This window comes from Elephantulus edwardii, unplaced genomic scaffold, assembly GCF_000299155.1.
Source record: "Elephantulus edwardii isolate Elephantulus edwardi_28Jun2011 unplaced genomic scaffold, EleEdw1.0 scaffold00004, whole genome shotgun sequence".
Taxonomy (NCBI): Eukaryota; Metazoa; Chordata; class Mammalia; order Macroscelidea; family Macroscelididae; genus Elephantulus; species Elephantulus edwardii.
This window is the reverse complement of record NW_006399754.1, coordinates 21,629,026-21,649,756: the sequence shown is the minus strand read 5'-3', so window position 1 is coordinate 21,649,756 and position 20,731 is coordinate 21,629,026. Positions and strand designations below refer to the sequence as shown.

The window sequence follows — 20,731 nt, the reverse complement described above, 5'->3', positions numbered from 1 at the left end:
TGAAAAGGTATGGAGACAGGATGCATCCCTGGCGTACACCCTTCCCAATTTTGAACCATGCAGTGTTACCCTGCTCTGTTCTGACTACTGCCTCTTAGCTTAAATTATTAGGTGATCTGACATGAAAGATGGGTTGAATGTGTTACTAAAATGTACTCTTCTTGATTGGATTGATTTTCTGCTTTATAATCCATTTTGGATTTCAGAAAGTACAAGCTAACTTTGAATTATAAATGTGCGATTTACTTAACACTACAGTTATGAACCAACCCCTTGTAAAGCATCAAGCGACAATTTTTGGATTATTACCTGACAATTAATAGTTTCGCTGTTTTATTACCCAAACTAAGAACCGCTGCTCTTAAATTGTTTCCACCTCATCGCTGTCCTCTGTAGTTTTCTAAGACTGGAAGTCCCAACCGGAAGAAATTACTCCACCTTTCTCCTGCAGGACAGTGGTGGCGCTGGACGGCTGAGCTTTGGTTAGAGGTTCAATGCTTCATGTACTGCAGCTGAACAGACTGGCATAGTAGCTTGTCTTGATGAAAACCACTGGTCAGTTGTTTGTTTTGAGTAGTATGAAAAATGCGCCACATATTTTTCTGGAATTCTTTTTTTTTCCCTTTAAAGAATGAATGACAAACCATGATGATTGAAACTTGAGAACTAGAAAATTCGTCCAAGTGGGTTATGGGCTACAAAAGGAGCTGGCAGTTTTTATGGAAATAGCTGTAAAATATATTGCCAGTGGTAAAACTTGAACTATCAAAATAGAAAATGAGATTTTTAGGAAGTTTCTATCACCATAATGGTTCCCAGGAGGGGATTAGGAAATGCATTATTATTGGGAAATCTGCCTATCTGGTGAGCCAATATTTTTGAATATTCAACACATGAGTTATAGAATAGTAACAAATCATAGACACATTAATAATGAAATATAGAACAATAGATTTTAATGAACATATTATAAAAAGTGATGGCTTTTAGATTACACATGAAAATTAACTTGTAGGAAACAACTACTTGTCAAGTTGTGGTGAAATAGCTAAGATAATCTTGAAGAACAGTATTAAAATATCAACTGGAATAGTACATCAACAGAGAACTGCCAGAAATCCAAGATGGATTCAGAAGAGGTCATGGTACCCAGGATATCATTGCTGATGTCAGATGAGTCTTGGCTGAAAGCAAATACCGGGAAGATGTTTATTTGTGGGGTTAGTTTTTTTTTTTACTATACAAAGGCACTTGACTTTGTAGATAATAACAAGTAATAGCCAACTTTGAGAAGAGTTATGGTCTGAGAAAACTTAACCATATGCATGGTCACTATATAGTTGTCCTAATAGAACAAGGGAAATTGAATGGTTTAAAATCAGAAAAGCTGTGTGTCAGAGTTGTTTATTTTCTTCATTCTTATTCAGTCTGTAGGCTGAGCAAATCCTTTGAGAAGTTGAACTGTATTAAGAAGAATATGACATCAGGACTGGGGGGAATATTTCTCAACCAGCCTGCATTATGCAGATCATAAGAATATTTTAAGTGCTTGATGAAGAGAATAAAAAACTATAGCCTTCAATATTGATTATACTTCAATATGAAGAAAACAAAAAGCCTGACCAAAGGAACAGACAACATCATGACAGATGGAGAAAAGATTGATGTTTTCAATTATTTCATTCTACTTAGATATACAATCAACACCCACAGTAACAACAGTCAAGAATTCCAAAGGTGTGATGTACTGGAGAAATCTGCTGTTAAGAATTTCTCTAAAGTGTTGAAGAATAATGGTGTCAGTCTAAAGACTAAGGTGCACCTGGCCTAAGCTGTGGCCTTTTCAGTTACCTCCTACCTACCTGAAAGTTGGGCACTAAATAAGGATGAGAGAAGACTTGACGCCTTTCAGTTACTGTATTGGAGAAGAGCACTGAACATTTAGGTCTGTGCTGGAAGGAGTGCACCCACAGTGCTCCTTCCTTAGCGGCAAGGATGGTGAAACTCGGTCTCGTATATTTTGGATGTGTTGTTAAGAGTCCCTATAAAAAGGTCATCATGCTGGGAAAGCTGAAGAGTCGAAGAAAGAGAGGAAGACCTCCAGCACGATGGATTGACAGTGACAGTACCAATGACCTTGAGCGCATCAGAGATGGAAACGACGGTGCAGGATAGAGCAGGGTTCACATCTAGTGTTCCTAGGGCCATTATGACTCATAATCAGTTCAACAACACTTTAAAACAACCACATCAAAAAAGGTATATCCAAAATTACTAAAAATAGGTTATTGAACAGCTTTGCCTAGTTAGCTTGCTAGAACCAAGTCAATTACATTATCTGCAGTGTGTGAGGCTAGATTTTATCTATGTGTGTTTGTGTGTGTTTATATATAAAGCTAAGTCCCTCAAGAAGGTTTTCAGTGGCAGTTACTCATACAAGAGGAGACTTCCTGTCCTTTTTTTTATCTCTTTAAATAGTAGTGAGTGTGTTTTTAAAAATTTTATTCTATTAATTTTAATGGACATTTACAGAGATCTTGGATTTCCATTCATTCATTGTTGCACTTTCCTCTCTGCCCGCAACCCCCCAGTTTGCTCCTCTCTTTGAAAAGTAAAAGAAAAATTCCTTCTTTGGTATACAATCCCCCCATACCCCTCCCACCCCAGCCCCGAGTACACTCCACTATGCAACCTTAATTCTGGACTCTTGTGATAACCACAATACCCTATCATATATCACTTTTAAATTATTCCCTTCCTCATCTGTTTCAGTGCAGTATACATAATTTATCCAGTTTTTCTCAGTCCTTTGCCTGTGGAGCAGCTGGTGGCCTCAAACTACATGCCTTTCAGATTGCAGTGCAGCTTCTTGCCACGAGGCCACCAGAGCTCCCTTAACATAGAATGCCAGACTAATAAGAACTAAGAGAATGCAGGACTCATTTATTTAAGCCAGTATTAATAAAATTCGTAAGAATGGAAAACAATATCAACTTTCTTACTAACATTTTTATGAAAAATATTTTCCCTAAATATTTCATTCATTTTAATGTAGTAAACTTCTTTATGCTATTTTAAATGGTTTAGATGGTTTTGAAATATCTGTTTTATGCTAAAAATAAAATGTCAATATAACTTATGAAGTAAAAATCTTTAGGTCATGAGGCCAAAAATTTGAAATCACTGGGCTAAATATTAAAATTTAAGAGACACAAGCTTGAAGGTTTCAGTTCATTTTTTAAAAGTTACATTATATTTTGAATAAAGAGATAAGAAACTCTAATACGAGCTTTGGAAAATACAGCCTAAGAAGGAAGAGAAATGATTGTAAGAAACAAATTCTTCTGTGGTGTTACGGGTATATTTTTCAGAATGGCTTTCCTAGCCATTGGCTTTAATTTTGCCATGTGAATGTGTGGGGATACGTGACTAGAGTGTGTTTGTCTGTGCACAAGGGGACTGGCTAGTGTCTCCATTAAACTGAGCTGGTTCAGCAGCAGAAATTGCAGCTCTCACCACAAGGAAGGAAGAAGCAGAGGATGCAGCATGTGTCCTTAGTGGCTAAGGATCCCCTACTCTACTCCGACCATGTAGCAGATGCAGCAGCTCCCCCCCCATCCCCCCCACCCCCTGCCACACACACACAGAGAATCAGAGGCCTGACATGAGCCAGAGCCGACCTTGGGACTGCTACTTCATGGAATCAGAGCTAAAAGCCTTCACCCAAGTTTGTTGGAGGGCTCAGGGGAGAGAGGCGTAGCTGGTAGACCGAAGAGGTCTGCCACACTGGCTAGAGCTGTGAGCACGAGAGGGATTTATCTAGCTTTCTCTTGCTCAATGGTTGGGGGATTTGACAAGCTGTCATCAGAGCTTCCTCTAAAGCTCGTGGTCGTGTTATGTGCCGTCGAATTGGAGCTGACTCCTACTGACCCTCCAGTGGGTTTGCAGAGATAGTTAGTTGCATTGAAAGAGATTGCCCATCTTTCTCCCACCAAGAAACTGGTGAATTAAAATCATGTGGCTTTGCATTGACAATACACTTCTTACCCACCTGGTAACTCAGTGTGTAAGTGCTCTGTTATGAACTAAAGCTTAGCAATTTGTAACTATACTCCTTAAAGATTAGGAAAACTTAGAAAATGAACAGCATAAGGCACTTCTTTTTGTCATACCAGGTCTTTATGAATTAGGGTTGATGCAAAGGCATGTAGCATTGACCATAATAGAGAAAATTTTTAATCGCTATTTCAGATTATTCCACATAATAGCTTCATGAGCTAAAGCAGTGGTGAGGGGTGAGGTCTTTGCATAATATTCATATATGCATATAAAGTGTGTTTTGTTTGTTCGGTTGTTTATATCCCAAATGTCAGTTTGTATGGACTTCAAAGGAGGGTTGAATGCCATGACCATTTAGAACCCAGATCCTGGAGCCAAGTCTGCGGTTCCCGAGACCCAGCTCTGCCACTTTCTATCTGTGTGAACCTCGAGCAAATCACTTAGGATCTCAGCACCTCAGCTTACGCATTGCAAAGTCGTAATACAAATGGTAATGGTAAAAATAATAGCACCCAGAGCATGCATTTGGAGAGTGCATGAAAATGAAGTGCATGAAATTGATTTAATGAAAGAACTTACTGAAGTGTCTAATTTATGACAAGGATGTGGCATAACTTAGGGATTATGATGACGATTCCTCAGTGGCTATTGGACACGATCCACCTGTGGTTCCTCTGCCAGTGTGGGGCTGCTGTTGTGTGCTGTGGACTAGGTTCTGACTCACGGTGATCCTACAGGCTACAGTCCTACAGGATCGTCTAGGTTCCAAATCGTACAGCAGAGGGACGATCATCTACCTTCTGTGTGGTAGTTGGCAGTAGCGAGCCACCAGCCCTTCAGGTAGGAGCCCAGATATTTAACCGCGCCCCACCTGAGCACCACATCAAATTGTACAGTGCATCAACTAAGTCTTACAGCTACCCAGTGAGATAAGTATTATTATTATAATGCTCATTTGTTAGTTTTTATGAGAATAAATTAACCATTGGAATATAGGCAACTTAATGACATACTAACATTTAACTGGAGTGTGTTTTAATCCAAGTCAGTTACAGAAAGTTGAGAGCTTTCAAAGACTAAGAGCTGAGGGAGACAAAATTGCTGTTGCTATGTGCTGTCGAGTCCACTATGACTCATAGCAACCCTATGAAAACAGATCTGGATCTTGTCCACCCTCCGCCATACTCACTATCTCCAACATGCTCAAGTCCCTTAGGGAGTCATGGTAGTACTCTATCTTGTTGTGGGGCTTCCTGTCTCTCTCTGATCCTCCATCTGTCCTGCCATCATGTCTTTTTCACCAAAGCTAGTCCTCCTTGACTCTATTTCCAAAGTATCTGTGGTGAAGTATATAAAAATGAACATGATATAGTTATTTCCTCCAGGATACCAAGAGCTACATAAAAAGTAGGAAGCTGTCAGAACAGGAACTATTTAAACCATTTTATAAAATACAAACTAATGCTTAGTGAGATGAAGGGCTCATAAAATTGATACATGGGAGATATTAGACTAGAGCCCTTGAGCTTGAAGTCAAGTGCAGACTCCTCTGCTTCCCCACACAAGGCCCTCTCTCCCATCATTAGTTGTTGGGCTAAAGATTGACCTTCAGAGATACTAGGTTCTAAAACGTTGAAACTGTAAATGTTGTCTTATATGAAGAAAAAACAAACAAACCTGATTTTGTAGATGTGATAATTATTTCACAAACGAAGCAAAGAAAATACAGCCAATGATTTGGTTCTACTCATAGTTACCCTGCATCAGGTTTCTGAGATTGAAAAAAATCTTAATGGAAGGAGACTGCCAGTCTTTCTCCATTGGAACAACTGGTGGATTTGAACCAGTGGAGATGTATAGCTTTTTGGATACCTTTGTAGCATGCCACCATACCTGCTGACAATTATCTAGTCAGGTTCAAGTGAGATCAATGTATTTTTATAAGAAGAAGGTAGAAAATGCTAGACACATACACAGAAGAGCTTGGGAGCACCTATTGGAGTGGTGTTGCCACAGTCAAGGAATCTGAATAATTTTCACAAAGTCCAAGAAATATGTTGAGCTAAGGGATAGATTCCTCTCCTCCCATAGCTCAGAAAGGACAGGAATAGAAAGGGAACCCAGTTGACCTAGTGGTAGGGAGTTACATTGACAACCCAAATGTACTTGGTTCAAAACCATCAAATTGGTCTGCAGGAGAAAGATGGACTATTTCCTCCCATGTGATTAACTGCCTCTGAACACTCACCGGAGGGTCAGCGATGGGTGGATTCTGGCTTGATAGCACACAACAGCAACAACAACAGAGCTCTAAAGCAGTGTGACACTGTGACACCTTGCTTTTGGTTCAGTGATACAGATTTCAGATTTTTGGCTCCAGGACGTTGAGAGGCTACATTTCTTTTTGTTGATGCAAGCTACCAAAAGTGGAAATGTGTTCTGTCAGCAACTGGCAGCTCATGGAGGTATCCTGTGTGCTGGGAAAACTGCAGGTGCGCCCCTTGACTCTCACTGTTTCTCTCATTCTTCTCCAGAAAATCCGCATGGCATTACGCGTTACAGACCTCTGCTGCTGGTTGGTGTTTCATGCTGCCGTTCAGCAAACTTCTTGCTATTTCTTCTTCTTGCTTGCTTTCTTTTACCAACTTACCATTTGTCATCATTCTGTGAAAGTTCAACATATCCTGACCTACAGTGTAGTCCCTGTGGATACCTAGATGGTGTGCTCTGTTTATGGGAGACATTTCCCCCTGTCATTTCCATGTCCCCTGCTCAAGTACCGGCCTTTCCTTCTGCCCATTGAATCATTCCTTTCAGCCTATGAAAGTCCAGAATGTGATACCTCTTAAAAAAAGCAAAACCACAAAAGCATTCATTCCCATCATGTCCTCCTCTGGCACCTGCCCTGGTTCTCCATTCCTGGCATCGCAGTCACTCTCACGAGGGTTGTCTATACAGTGTCTTGATTGTGCTGAGTCAGCTCTTGTTAAGGTCAGAAGGAGCGTCTGTCTGGTCAGCTTTCATGGTCAATTGCTATTTCTTGTCTCTTTTGACCACTTAATAGCATTTGACAAGATGGATTACCATTCTGCTTGTAATATTTTCTTCCCTTAATCTTTGGAACACTCCATTTTTTGAGATTTTCTTCTTCCTTTTATTTTTAAGTTTACTGGCTGATTTTCCTCCTTCACATTTTGGATACACATCTTTTATTAAATCACTAAACCTGGAGAGTGTCAGGCTCCTTTCTCTCCTCTCCTTAGATAATTTCATCTCATGTTGTCACTTTACGTTCCAGGGTGATGACTCTCAGATTTTGATCATTCACCTCAGAGTTTTGTCTGAGTCACAAATTAACCTGTGATTTGTTCACATTCCAAAGAAAGATGATTCGACAGGGTGGATTGCTTTCACATGCAAGCAAGACTATGCTGAAGTTCATCCAAAACTGACTGGAACAGCACGTCAGAGAACTGACAGAAGGTACTAGGGATATTGTACCTAATGTTAGATGGATCTTGGCTGAAAGAAAGGAGCACCAGAGGAATGTCTGTGTTTCAATGATTGTGAAAAGGCGTTTGGCTGTGTGGATTACAACAAACTGTGGCTGATTCTGAGAAGAAAAGGAATCCCAGAATGCTTGGTTCTGCTAATGCAAAATCTATACTTGGACTGGGAGGCAGTTGTCAGAACAGAACAAGGAAACATTGCATGGTTCAAAATTGGGAAGGGTGTACACTAGGGATGTGTCCTATCTCCATGCCTTTTCAACCTGTATGCAGAACAGATTATCTGGGAGGCTGGGCTCTATGAGGAGAAGTGTGGCATCAGGAGTGGAGGAAGATCATCAACAACCTGCATTATGCAGATGACACAACCCTATTGCTGAAACTGAGGAGGACCTGGAGTGCTTACTACAGAAGGTCAAGGACTGCAGTCTTCAATATGGATTGAAACTCAACATCAAGAAAACAAAGCTTCTTACACTGGGCCAACTGGCAGCATGAGGATGGATGGTGAAGAGATTGAGATTGTTAACAACTTTAGTTTACTTGGCTCCATAATCAACACTCTTGGCACCAGCATCCAGTAAATTAAAAGACATATTGCATTAGGAAAGTCTGCTATCAGACACCTCTCCAGAGTACCGAAGAACAGTGATGTCAGTCTGGAGACTAAGGTGTGCATGATACATGCCATGGCCTTTGCAATCATTTGCTCTGCATCAGAGAGCTTGATAATGACCAGGGATGATAGAAGGAGAATTCATGTCAATAATCAACACTCTTGCTAGCAGCAGCCAGGATATTCAAAGACTGATTGCATTGGGAAAGTCTGCTGCCAGAGACCTCTTCAATGTACTGAACAGCAACAGTGTCAGCTTGGAGACCAAAGTGCGCCTGATAGAGGCCTTGATCTTTACAATTACTCGCTATGCATCAGAGAGCAATGACTAGGGATGATTGAAGGAAAGGTGATGCCTTTGAGCTTTGAGCTGGAGAAGAGTAGTGAATATACCATGGACTGCTAGGAGAACAAGCAAGTTCTTCCTGGAGAGAGTTAAACGAGGCTGCTCACTTTGTGTGACATACTTTGGACATGTTGCAAGGAGGGACCAGTCCTTGGAGAGGGACATCATGCTTGGGAGGGTGGAGGGACAGCGCAGGAGAGGAAGACCCTCAATGAGATGTATTGACTCAGTTACTGGGTTAATGGGGGTAGGTGTGTCGGAGACAATAAGATTGTCAAGGGATAGATCAGGATTTAGGCCTGCTGTATATATGGTCACTATGAGTCGCAGGCAACTTGACAGCACGTAACAACAACAGCAACAACAACAACAACAGCTCATCTGTGAATTTCAAATTGCCATTTCAAATTTAACATCCAAAATAAAACTTCTTCATTTCAACACTCACCATGTACAGACCTGGTGCCCAGAGAGAGTTTTATTTTCATTAATGTCACCATTGTTCATCGCGCTGCTGGGGCCTCGGATTCCAGGTTGTCCATCCCTCGTCCTGTTCTTGTGGCCCATCTCCCAATCACTGCAGGTCCACAGGTTTCTCCTTTCAACATATTTGCCTGATCTGACCACTTGTTACCTTCCCACCGCCATCACAGTGCAGTCCCTCCATGTCTGTGACCCACAGGGCACCATGCCGTAGTCCATAGGGCCTCCCTGCCTTCATGTTGCCCCAACAATCCATCCTTTCCCTGACAGCCACGGCAACCCTTTAAGATGGGAACGAGGTCATACATATCTCATATGGCAAACTATCCTGTGCCTGTCCACTCTGCATATCATGAAATCCAGATCTCTTCCAGGGTCTACGAGACCATCTGTGATGTACTCTCACCTACTTCTCTGACCTCGTCTGTTCTTCTGTCCCCTCTTTGGCACCACTCCAGAGAAATCGACTTTCCTCTGAGCTATCAAAGGGGTCAGCTTGTTTACACCTCAGAACACCATAGTCTCCATCTTCAGAACGTACCGCCAGTCTTCATAACAAGTTCTTCTTCATAATGGAGGTGTCCGTTGAAATGTTGCCTGCCCAGAAAAGTTCTCCTGTTTGCCTTACCTGAAATGGCCAAAAGTGTGTCTTAAAATTTAACCGTGGCCGTATAGTATAGTATAGTATAGTATAGTATAGTATAGTATAGTGTATTGTTGTTGTTGTTATGCACCATATAGAATATAGTATAGTATATATAGTATATAAAGTTTTAGTATATTTGGCATATTCAGAAGGCATACAATTGGAAATCAATTAGTTGGGACATTTGATTAATTGGCTTTCAATAAATTGGCTATGAACACCTTGACCTGGGACTATCCCAAACAGTGCCTCCGTTGCTTTTTACTGTCTTTACTTATTTCCTCTGGAGTTCTTAGTGCAACCACAAGTCAGACATATTTATTTACTTTTATATCTTCTGTCATATTTTGTTCATTGAAGACATTTGTGTGATTGTTTGGGCTTAGATACATTATTCAAAAGGCAAGAAAAAATACTGTTTGAATAAATGAATGAATGTTAGAATGTTGTTGTTACTGGAGCTTCAGAACCGACCTATAGCTGACCCTCTAGGGGGTTTTCAGAGGCAGTTAATCACACAGGAGGAGACTGCCCACATGTATCCCGTGGAGCACATGGTAGATTTGAACCACAAGCCTTTGGGATTGCAATGAAGCTTCTTGCTCCAAATCCACAGTGCTCCATATTTGAATACACTGACAGTGAATGGGCATTCAGTCGATGGAAGAAGAAAATGTGAGGCATTTTATATCCTGGGAATCCTGAAAGAGAAAAGGAGAATAGGAATTAGTAGGAGTTAGAGTGAAAGGAATGATCTCATTTCTTTAAGAAAAGGAGACCCCAGTTTAATAAAGTAGGAAATTAACCAAAGAACAAAACCCATGAGGAGACTGACTACCATGTAAATGTGGTGTCTAACATTGCCAGTGTTGCATACATACAGATGAGGGCGCCAGTGAGTCCAATGCTAATAATGGTTTTATATCTCTATATTTTGTTTTTAAATTTATTTCAAAGAATTTAAGATTTGCTTAAAATCTTTATTCCTCAGTCGTTCATGAAAGCAATCCACAATGAGATGTTTTACCCTTGATTTTACCAGTTCAATAAATGCTTAATTGAGTTTAAAGTCTTTTGAAAATAGTAAATGGCTTTTCAGAATACAGTTAATTACAAAATGATATTAGAAGCACATTTGAAAGAGCATGATAAGCAAATTAATGGAGAGAAAAATGAAAGAGGAGAAAAGATGAGAAGCATTTCTTCCATCAAATGCTTGTCCTAGAAGAATAGATTAATTACCAATAGTTTAATTCTTGATGATGTGGGTTAATATCCCACTCACTATTTATTTGTATAGATGACTAAGTCCTCAAGAACAATACTATAAATCATGCTGCATGCGATTTATAAGTGCACCCATTTAATATTCCAGAAAACTTTTATTGCACTTTTTTGCTTTATGCACAAATTGAGAAAATATGCAAATATCCAAGGCAATGAATTCAGGATAAGCATTGCTAGGCTGGAGAAATAAGAAATTGAATTTTTTGTTTGTTTGTTTAAATAGTGAAATCGCCACAAGCTTTAGAGCAGTGTCTACCAGTTAAAGGGAGCTCTGGTAGCCTAGTGATGAGAAACTGGACTGCAATCCCAAAGGCTTGCTGTTCAAATCCATCAGCTGCTGGTTGGATGGATTATGCTGGAGATGGATGGACCATTTCCTGCAGCATAATTTACTGAAAACCATAGCTGGAGGGTCAGCAACGGGTTGGTTCTGACTTGATGGACCACAACAACTAGTTAATAAAGAAATTATGAAATGTGTCACTACTAAAATTATTAGAAGGCATTTTGGGGGCATGGGAAAAGCAGTAGCATGAGTTAGAATTCATTATAATGTGTGTGCAATGAAAACTGGTTAAGAAATAACCCTTAAGATATCCTATCTACTCACCTATCTGTGATTTGAAGCAGAAGAATACATAGTTTCAGGTACAAAGTATCTCTAAAGTATTCATGAACTATCAGTTGCTGCAACACCATCTTGAAATCTGCAGTGCACACAGATGTAAATTCATACTGAGAATTTTGTCTCATCTCAGAGACACAATGCATATAATTCTCACTGTTGATAGTTAATATGATTTAATTTTTTTACTTATTTCATTGGTATGTGTGAGTTTATCTACAGCCTGTAACTGCAATACACATTTCGAATTTCATGTTGTAAAATCCTTATACATAAAAATTATTTTAAAATGTGAAAAGAGGTCATATAAGAGGTATGTTCATGTCATACAGGAAAAGTTATTAGAATAGTTATTTCAGATCATTATTTTATGAAGTCAACTTTATCTTTAAAGCAATAAAAGCTCTGTAAATATGAAACCTCTCATTGCAAAAAGCTACCTTCTCATGAATATTCATTGATTTTCCAATTGTGAAATGTAATTTTAAATGTATATCATCTGATTTTATCTCCATCAGTTTTATTAAAACTTAAATCACTGATTTAAGTGTCAGAATCATTGATATGTGTAATAAAATGTCTCTAAAGAGAAAATGGATTGGAAACACTGAAATAGAGTATTTTGTCTTGGATAATTTATTATTAAAATATCAAAGAATGTTAATGCTGATAATTAAAATGAGTGCAGATAAAATTTATATTTTGCAACTTGAAACATAAGTAAATTTATATTTAAATTATTTTTTAAACTGTTAGAAGTTATATTTTTTAATTCAAACAATTATTTCAACAGATTTTTTTTACTCTACTTATTAAATCATAGGGATTAAGAAGTAAAGTTTGGAATTATTATGTTTGGATGAATTTGTTTGACTGTTATATGGAAATTCTCCATACAAAAAGAATCACCCTTCCCCACTATTTATTCTCTAAGCTCCTTAAACAATTCCAGGAAATATTTCTTTCCTTTCAAAATATGTAACATTTTTCTACTAAATGAATAGAAATCTATTACTTACAGACTTTAGAGTGTGGATATATTTTTATTTATTAAAAATTGTGGTAAACATGATTAAATATAAATGGTGAACTACTCAATGCTAACCTCTCTTGGATTTATAAACAGGGGTTTTCTATTCAATCACTCAAGGCTGTGGACTAAGAACTGACTCAGAACAGATCTTCACTGGGTTTCGAGGTTATACGTTGCACGGGAGGGGATTACCCATGCTTTTCCTATGGAGCTGTGTGGGGATTCGAACCACCAAAGAGGTGTTACTTTTGGATTAGCAGCATAACTCCCTTACAGACTAACCCACCAGTGCTTCCCAATATTTTATGTTAGTAGCATTTAATATTTGGATGCTTTTTGCAGAGTAGCAACATATTTTGTTTCCTTGACGAAGTTCAGAAAGTTTAAATTTTTGCAAAAATCATAATGTTAATTCCATAGAACAGAAACATTCAACTCTTTGGTAACATGGTAGGAGAAGAAAGTGAGAATATTGAAAATGTAGAATGACTAAAGAAAACTAATTTTAAAGAATCAAACTGATTTCACTACACTTGATTTAAACATTGTTTAGAAAGTAATCCAATGTATTGGTTTCTGAATTGTTCAGTTTCAGATATGTTCAAAATAGTAAAGTGAAAATATTATGCAGTCAAAGATTCTCTCCACTGGGCCAGTTGGCAGCATTATGATAGACAGTGAAGAGACTGAGATTGTTAACAGCTTTAGTTTGCTTGGCTCCACAGTCAACTCTCTTGGTACCAGCAGTCAGGAAAACAAAAGACGAATTGCATTGGAAAAGTTTGCTTTCAGAGATTTCTCCAGAATACTGAAGAGCAATGAAGTCACTCTGGAGGCTAAGGTGTGTCTGATCCAGGCCATAGTCTTCACAATTACTTGCTATGCATCAGAAAGCTGGGAAATGACTAGGGATGATAGAAGGAGAGTTGATGCCTTTGAGCTGTGGTGCTGGAGACGAGTATTAAAGATACCACGGACTGCCAGGAGAACAGACTGTCCTGGGGAAGGTAGGCAAGGCTGCTCCTTGGAGACAAGGATTTCTGAGGCTTTATCTGACATACTTTGGGCATGTTGCAAGGAGGGACCAGTCCTTGGAGAGGGACGTCATGCTTGGAAGGGTGGAGGAATCAGCAGAAGACAGGAAGACCTTCAATGAGATGAGGGTAGGTGTGTCAGAGACAATAAGGTTGGCACAGGATAGAGCAGGTTTCAGGGGTATTGTATATAGGGTCACTATGAGATGCAAGCCACTCAATGGCACATAACAAGTGTAAAAATTTCACCAAGCACATTTATTCCTAACCATTAGAGGCTGTGCTGCCAACTCTCGCCAGGCAGTTGAACCCCCTTGCTTCTGCATGGAAGAAAGATGGACAGTCTCTTCCATGTGATATATAAGCTCTGAACATCCTCCGAAGGGTCAACTATGAGGCAGTGGCACATAAAAACAGCAATATATTTAAAATCAAAGAGTGCTGTCTTCAGTATGAGTTACATCTCAACATAAGAAACAAAAATCCTCACCGTTGGATGAATAGACAGCATCCTGATACTGCTGTCTTTTAGGTGCCATGAAATCAAGTATGACTCATGATTCTGTGAACAGACCAGAATCCTGGCCCCTGCATTGCCAGCGTCACGATCTCTGACACACTTGAGCCCAGTGCTGCTGTCACTAATCCATCTCGTTGATCTTCCATCTCCTCTCTTCTTTAACCCTCCAGCTTTCTAAGCACGATGTCCCTTCTTTCCAAGCCTTTCATAGCAACATATCCAGAATATGAAAGATCGAGCTTCATCTTTGCCTCAAGGAACACTCTGGCTTCTCTTTTTCCGAGACATATCTGTTGGTTCTTTTAGAAGTCTGCGGGATACTCAGTACTCTTTGCCAGCACAATTCAAAAGCATCAGTTCTTCTTCGGTCATCTTTGTTCATTTGTCCAGATCTCAGATGTGTAGCAGGTGACTGAAAAGACCATAGCTTGGATCGGGCATGCCTTAGCCTTCAAGCTGACATCATTGATCTTAAATATTTTGGTAGTCCTTGACAGTGGTCACGTAATACAATATATATCTTTGTCCTTGACAGTGGACATGCCCGATACAATACTTCTCCTGTCTCCTGACTGCTAGTAGCAAGGGTGCTGATTATTGAACCAAGCAAGATGGAATAATTTACAGCTTCAAACCTTTCTCCATTTATCTTGATTTTGTCTATTCGTCCCATGGTAAGGACTTTTGTTTTCTTGATATTGTTGAGATAGAATCCATACTGAATGGTGTAGCTCTTAATCTTCTGCACCAGCAGTGTTTCAAGTTTGGGGTTTGTTTTGGGTTTGTTTGGTTTTTTTTCCACTTTCAGCCAGCAAGGTTTTGTCATCTACATAATGCAGGCTATTGATGTGTCTTCCTCTGATCCTGATGCCACAATTCCTCTTCATAGGATCCAGTTCATAAATTACTTGCTCAACATACAGATTGAATAGGTACAGAGGAAGGAAACATCCCTGACACACGCTCTGATTTCAAACCATACAATGTTCCTTGTTCTGTTCTGCAAACAGCTTCTTGGTGTAGGCGGACCAAGATTTCACATAAAATTGTGCTCTATATTTCACATGACAGCAATTAATAAGTGTTCTAGGATTCCTATTCTTTTCAGTGTTAGCCATAGTTTGTTATTATCCATACAGTCAAATGACTTTGCATAGTCAATTAAACATAAATAGACAATCTTCTGGTATTGTTTGCTTTTGAGCCAGGATCCATCTGACAGCAGCAATGGCATCCCTGGTGCCACAGTCTTTTCCAAATCCTTTTTGAACTTTAAGAAGTTTTGTATAAATGTACTGATTGGAGTATTTTGGGATGATCATCAGCAATATTTTGTTTCCCTGTGATATTAATACTTTGTGTGATAATTTCCACTTTCTTTGGGATGATCATTCTTGAGAATGGGAACAAATATGGTAGATCTCTTCCAGTCAATTACCAGGTAAATTTCCTGTCATAGACTTGTGAGCACATCTAGAGCTGCGTCTGCTAGCTGAAACATGTCACTTGGCATGTTTTTTTTTTTATTCCTGGGACCTTATTTTTTTGCTAATGCCTTCAACACAGCTTGAAAGTTTTCCTTCATTACCTTTGACTCTTGATCGTATGGTGCTTCCAGAAAGAATTCACTATCAATCAATTCTTTTTGGTATAGTGATTCTGTGTATTCCTTCCATCTTCTTTGATACTTCCTGAATCATTCACAATTTTGCTCAAAGCATTTCTCAGTATTACAACTCGAGGCTTGAATTTGTTTTCCATTCTTTCAGCTTGAGCAATGCAGAGCGAGTTATTTCTGTTTTATTCTCTGACTCCAATTCTTTTCAAATTTTGTTTTAATATTTTGCTTTATCTTCTCCGGCTGCCCTTTGAAATCTTCTGTTCAGCTCTTTTACTTCGGCATCTCTCCCTTTTGTTTTGGCTTCTGTACATTCTAGATCTTTGAATGAAAGATCTAATGAAAAATATTTTAATGAAATTTCCATGGTCTCTTCTGGCATTCATGATAACAGCATTCAAGAATTCCAAAGACAGGGTGCATTGGGAAAATCTGTTGTCAAGGAGCTCCTCAAAGTGCTAATGAGAAACTGTCAGTTTAAAGAATGAGCTGTGTCTGCTCCAAGCCATGGTATTTTCATGTGCTTCATAGGTATTTGAAAGTTGAATGACAGAAGACAAATAGATGTCTTTGAACTGTGAGGTTGCCTAAGAGTATTGAAGATACCATGGAGTGCCAAAAGAACTGACAGATTGTCTTGTAGGAAGGACAACCAGAGAGTACCATAGAGACAAAGACGGCAAAAGTCGTTTTATTACCTTTGGGTGTATTTTCAGAATGAACCAATCCGTTGGGAGAAAGAGACATCATGCTGGAAAAGGTGAAGAAAAGGAAGATCCCCATTGGGATGGATTGATGCAGTGACAACTCTAATAGACTTGAGGATGAGAGAGATCATGAGGAAATAGCGGAATAGAGCAGGGCTCAGATCTGTCATTCACAGAGTTGCTATGAGTAGTCTTGACTCGATGGCACTTAACGACCTCTGCGACAACCACCTTGCTTCTTAGAGGAAGGAGAACAAGATGATATGTTTCAGGAAACATCCAAGAAGGTTAGAACAGAGCAACACCAAGTCAGGTTTCCAAAGTAAGGTTCTAGGCTGTTGTTTTCGAGACTGTTCCTGTGCTCAAGGCATCAGCCAATGCATGTGTCAGAATACTCTTCTACCATTTTGATGTGGTTTTTTTTTTTTCATGATACAGCATCTGCTTAGGTTAATGTAACCTTACATTGTTATTTAAAATAACAGAAAAGTTCATTCTAAAAGTTGGTTTTTTGAAAATGTTTCTGAAGAGGGATATGCGTTCACAGCAGCCAGTTCCCCCTCTCTGCTGATGTCATTCCTGGTTTCTGTACTTTAAAAAAAACAGATTCTGAGGGAGCTCTGGTGGCCGAGTGGCAAGTAGCTGCACTGCAATCCCAGAGGTATACAGTTCAAATGCACCAGATGCTCTGCTGGAGAAGGAGGGGCAATCTCCTCTTGTACCAGTCAGATACGATTTGACTGTATACACACAAAATATAACAAAATAATAATAATAAAAAAAACCCAAACCAAAAAACCCAACACAACAGACTCTGAGTGTAGGAAATTTGTTTCTATAAAATCTGTAAGTCGTGTGTAACTCATCGTCGACCCTTGGTGTGTGATAAGTGTGTTTTGTAGGGTTAATCTGTCATTCAGATATTGAGGTTAGCTTACCCTACTTTAGGCTCATTTGTTATTTGGAGAAGAAAGGGATCAACATTTCTCGCATGAATATTAAGCCTTTTCCCTGTTCCTTCTCTTTTACAGAAACGCTGGAGACGCTCATCAAGCAGGCGGAGAACTACACGAGTGTGCTTTTCTGCAACACCTACCGGAACATGGCCCTGGAAGCCGCGGCTTCGGTGCAGAGGTTCTTCGCCGACGCCGCGCTCTTCTTATTCGGGGCGGACGTTCACCCCGACGAATTTGTAAACCGATTCTTCGACAGTCTCTTCCCCCTGGTCTACAACCACCTGATCAGCCCCGGGGTGACAGGCGGGTCCGGGGAGTACGCGGAGTGCGTGCGCGCAGCGCGCAGGGAGCTCCGGCCTTTTGGAGACGTTCCCCGCAGGGTGATGGGACAGATGGCGAGGTCCCTGCTGGCCAGCCGCACCTTCCTGCAGGCCCTCAACCTGGGCATCGAGGTCATCAACACCACCGACCACCTGCCCTTCTCCAAGGAGTGCACCAGGGCGCTCCTGCGCATGCGCTACTGCCCGCACTGCCAGGGCCTGGCCCTCAGCAAGCCTTGCGGGGGCTACTGCCTCAACGTGGCCAGGGGCTGCCTGGCACACACGGCCGAGCTCAGCCCGCACTGGCACGCCTACATCCGCTCGCTGGAAGAGCTCTCGGAGGCCATGCACGGAGCCAACGACGTGGAGCCCGTGCTCCTGAACCTGCACTTGCTGGTGAACGAGGCTGTGATGCAGGCCCACCTCAATGGGCACAGGCTCTCTGAACAGGTGCGCAGCCATGCCATGCTTCTTGACTGATGCATTAGGATTTATAAGCTGTGTGTGTGTGTGTGTGTGTGTGTGTGTGTGTTAGCCTGCTGCATGAACTTTGTGAGGTGACGCAGGAAAGCAAGGGGCTCAGATGGACTGGTCATGGGGACACCGTGAGCTGGGCCTAAATCAACGGTGGGATGAAAGGCAATTTTAAATCAATGGTGGGATGAAAGGCAATTTGCACGTTCAAATATGCGGTACGTTTTTAAATGATAGCAAGTTTAATAAGGTTACGCTTTGGGAACTAGGAGGCTGAGAGGATGTGTGGATTACTATAGTGAAGATATACTGGTTTTCTATCACATTAAAATAAAAGATCAATAGGACTGAAATATATAAAACACAATGTGTAGAAATGATTATGTAAAACAAAACGTTTATGAATGAAACAGTGTGTCTTAATCATTGTGTGGAAATGAACAGTGGCATACATTTGCCCATGTGGGTGTCAGCAGAGGGGACTTGCCAGATGAACTGGGGGTCTCTGACCCAGAGTTTGCCAGCATTTGGGCGTGCCGGAATGGTAAAATACTGAACTGTCTGGCCACACCTTCAGGCTGAGGGCCAACGTCTTGTGAATCTCAGTGTCTGCTGGATGCGGCCCCTTGCGTCTTGAAGAGAGGCAAGTATGGATGGCGCCCATGGCTTTCTTTTGGCCCCAAGTGAGTGTCAGGCCTGTTTTTAAATGTTTTTGGTCAAGCATTCCTCTAGGTCGTATACCACTGGTCTCTCCACTTGCTGTACAGAGGTAACTCGTGGTTGCTGTGAAGCCAAACACTGTAACACTAATGTGTCAAATGTGAAAATGGTTACCCATGGTAGACAGTGTTTAGTGAAACTCTCCAATTAAAACAAGCTTGGAAGCAGGAGTGGCACCCACTTCCATAATAGCTTGCCTCTGGAAACCCTATGGATCTGGAGAGAGGATGAAAGTCATGTAAGTGTTGAGGACTTCCATTCATAGGGCCGCTATGAGAAGCCTATGACTCAACAGCATTTAACAAAACAAAAACAACTGAGATAGAGTATCTATTAGCTAAAATGTTTTGTTCCTTAAATTGAAGGCTTCCCACAAGGATTAGTTCCGTGTATTGCAAAGTGCTGTTTCCAAGCAGGAGGAGCATGTGTTTGACAGTCTACCAGTCATTGCTGGTCTGTGTCTTCAAATCTAGTATACACGGTGACCCGACGAACTGTTCTTACTGTGTCCCCTTGAGGTGGAACCCACCCATAGTTGACCCTCCAGGAGATTTTCAGCGACAGTTGGTTTCCTGGGAGGAGATGGCCCAGCCTCCTCCTGTGAAGCAGCTGGTAGACTTGAACCCTGTATCTTTGGGATGCCAGTGCGACTCTTTACCTCTAGGCTACCACAGCCCCCTGATCAGCTATTAGCTATGTGAAATTAAGCAATTCCGTATCTTTAAGCTTCATTTTCACTCATTCAGTTGCTAAAAAGGGAGTTATAATATCATAATTGTAGCGTGTTCTCTCTTGCTAAGATTAGCCATATGCCTGAGAATGGCGCAGGATAGGATGGAGTTCAGATCAGGAGGAAACCTCTCAAAGAAGGAATTCTCAAATAGCCTCCACATAGAGATAGAAACATGGTAAGACCTATCAAAAGTAGGAAATTTGGAAGAAAAAAAAAAGGTAGAAAATTTGCACCATTCGGAAAAGCCAGCAGTGTTGAGTTCTGGCTTTCACAGATTTCTCTGTAATGAGCTAACTCAAAATAAGGTGTAAACAACTAAGAAAATGTCAACTGTTTCACAGTGACAAGGAAAAAGAATTTCTATCCACAACCCAAAATATTGGTGTTATGATATCATATAGCTCCAAAAGGGGAAATAGAACCAAAACCATCACATGCACTGCCATCAAGTTGATTTTGCCTCTTAGCGTTCTTGTACCCCAAACCCACTGCCCTGGAGAAGGTTTCCTCTTCTAGCTCCCTTTGCGTTGACGGAGGAGATGGTGCCCCTTTCTTTCAATGAATGACTATTAATTTGGGGTGTGTCACTTAATGTTTCTAGGTTAGAGCTTTCTTATCAATCTACTTCCCTTCTTTCTGTCATACAGATTGGAAACCAGGAGTACCTCTATTTTCATCCTTAAAATCTACTACATAGAAGTTGTTTATTATTCCTGTTTCAAATACTGAATTAACACATCTGTAGTTTGATAAAACATGTTTTTTTTGTGTGTGCTGTAAGATATTTACCTCTAATATTATTATTTCTTTCATCTGAGAATATATTATTTTTTTTTCTTTCTTTTTTTTTTTTTACAGAGGTTTTGGATTTCCATTCATTCATTGCCGCAATTTTCTCCCTGCCCGCCCTTCCCATTCAGCTCGCTTCCCCCTCTGAAGAGAGAGAGAGAAAAAAAAAATTCCTTCATTAGTATACAATTCCCACATCCCTTTCCCCCATCCCCCACCCCGAGTACACTTCTCTATGCAACCTTAATTCTGGATT

The 20,731-nt window shown here is 40.4% G+C and overlaps 1 protein-coding gene across 1 annotated transcript in view; it reads left to right on the top strand.

The window, feature by feature from the left end:
* GPC5 (glypican 5) overlaps nt 1-20,731 on the top strand; it is a 667,761-nt gene that overhangs the window by 376,789 nt on the left and 270,241 nt on the right. Inside the window, exon 3 of the mRNA XM_006879630.1 lies at nt 17,515-18,209. Coding sequence (XP_006879692.1) covers nt 17,515-18,209 — 695 coding nt within the window. The remainder of the gene's footprint in view (nt 1-17,514; nt 18,210-20,731) is intronic.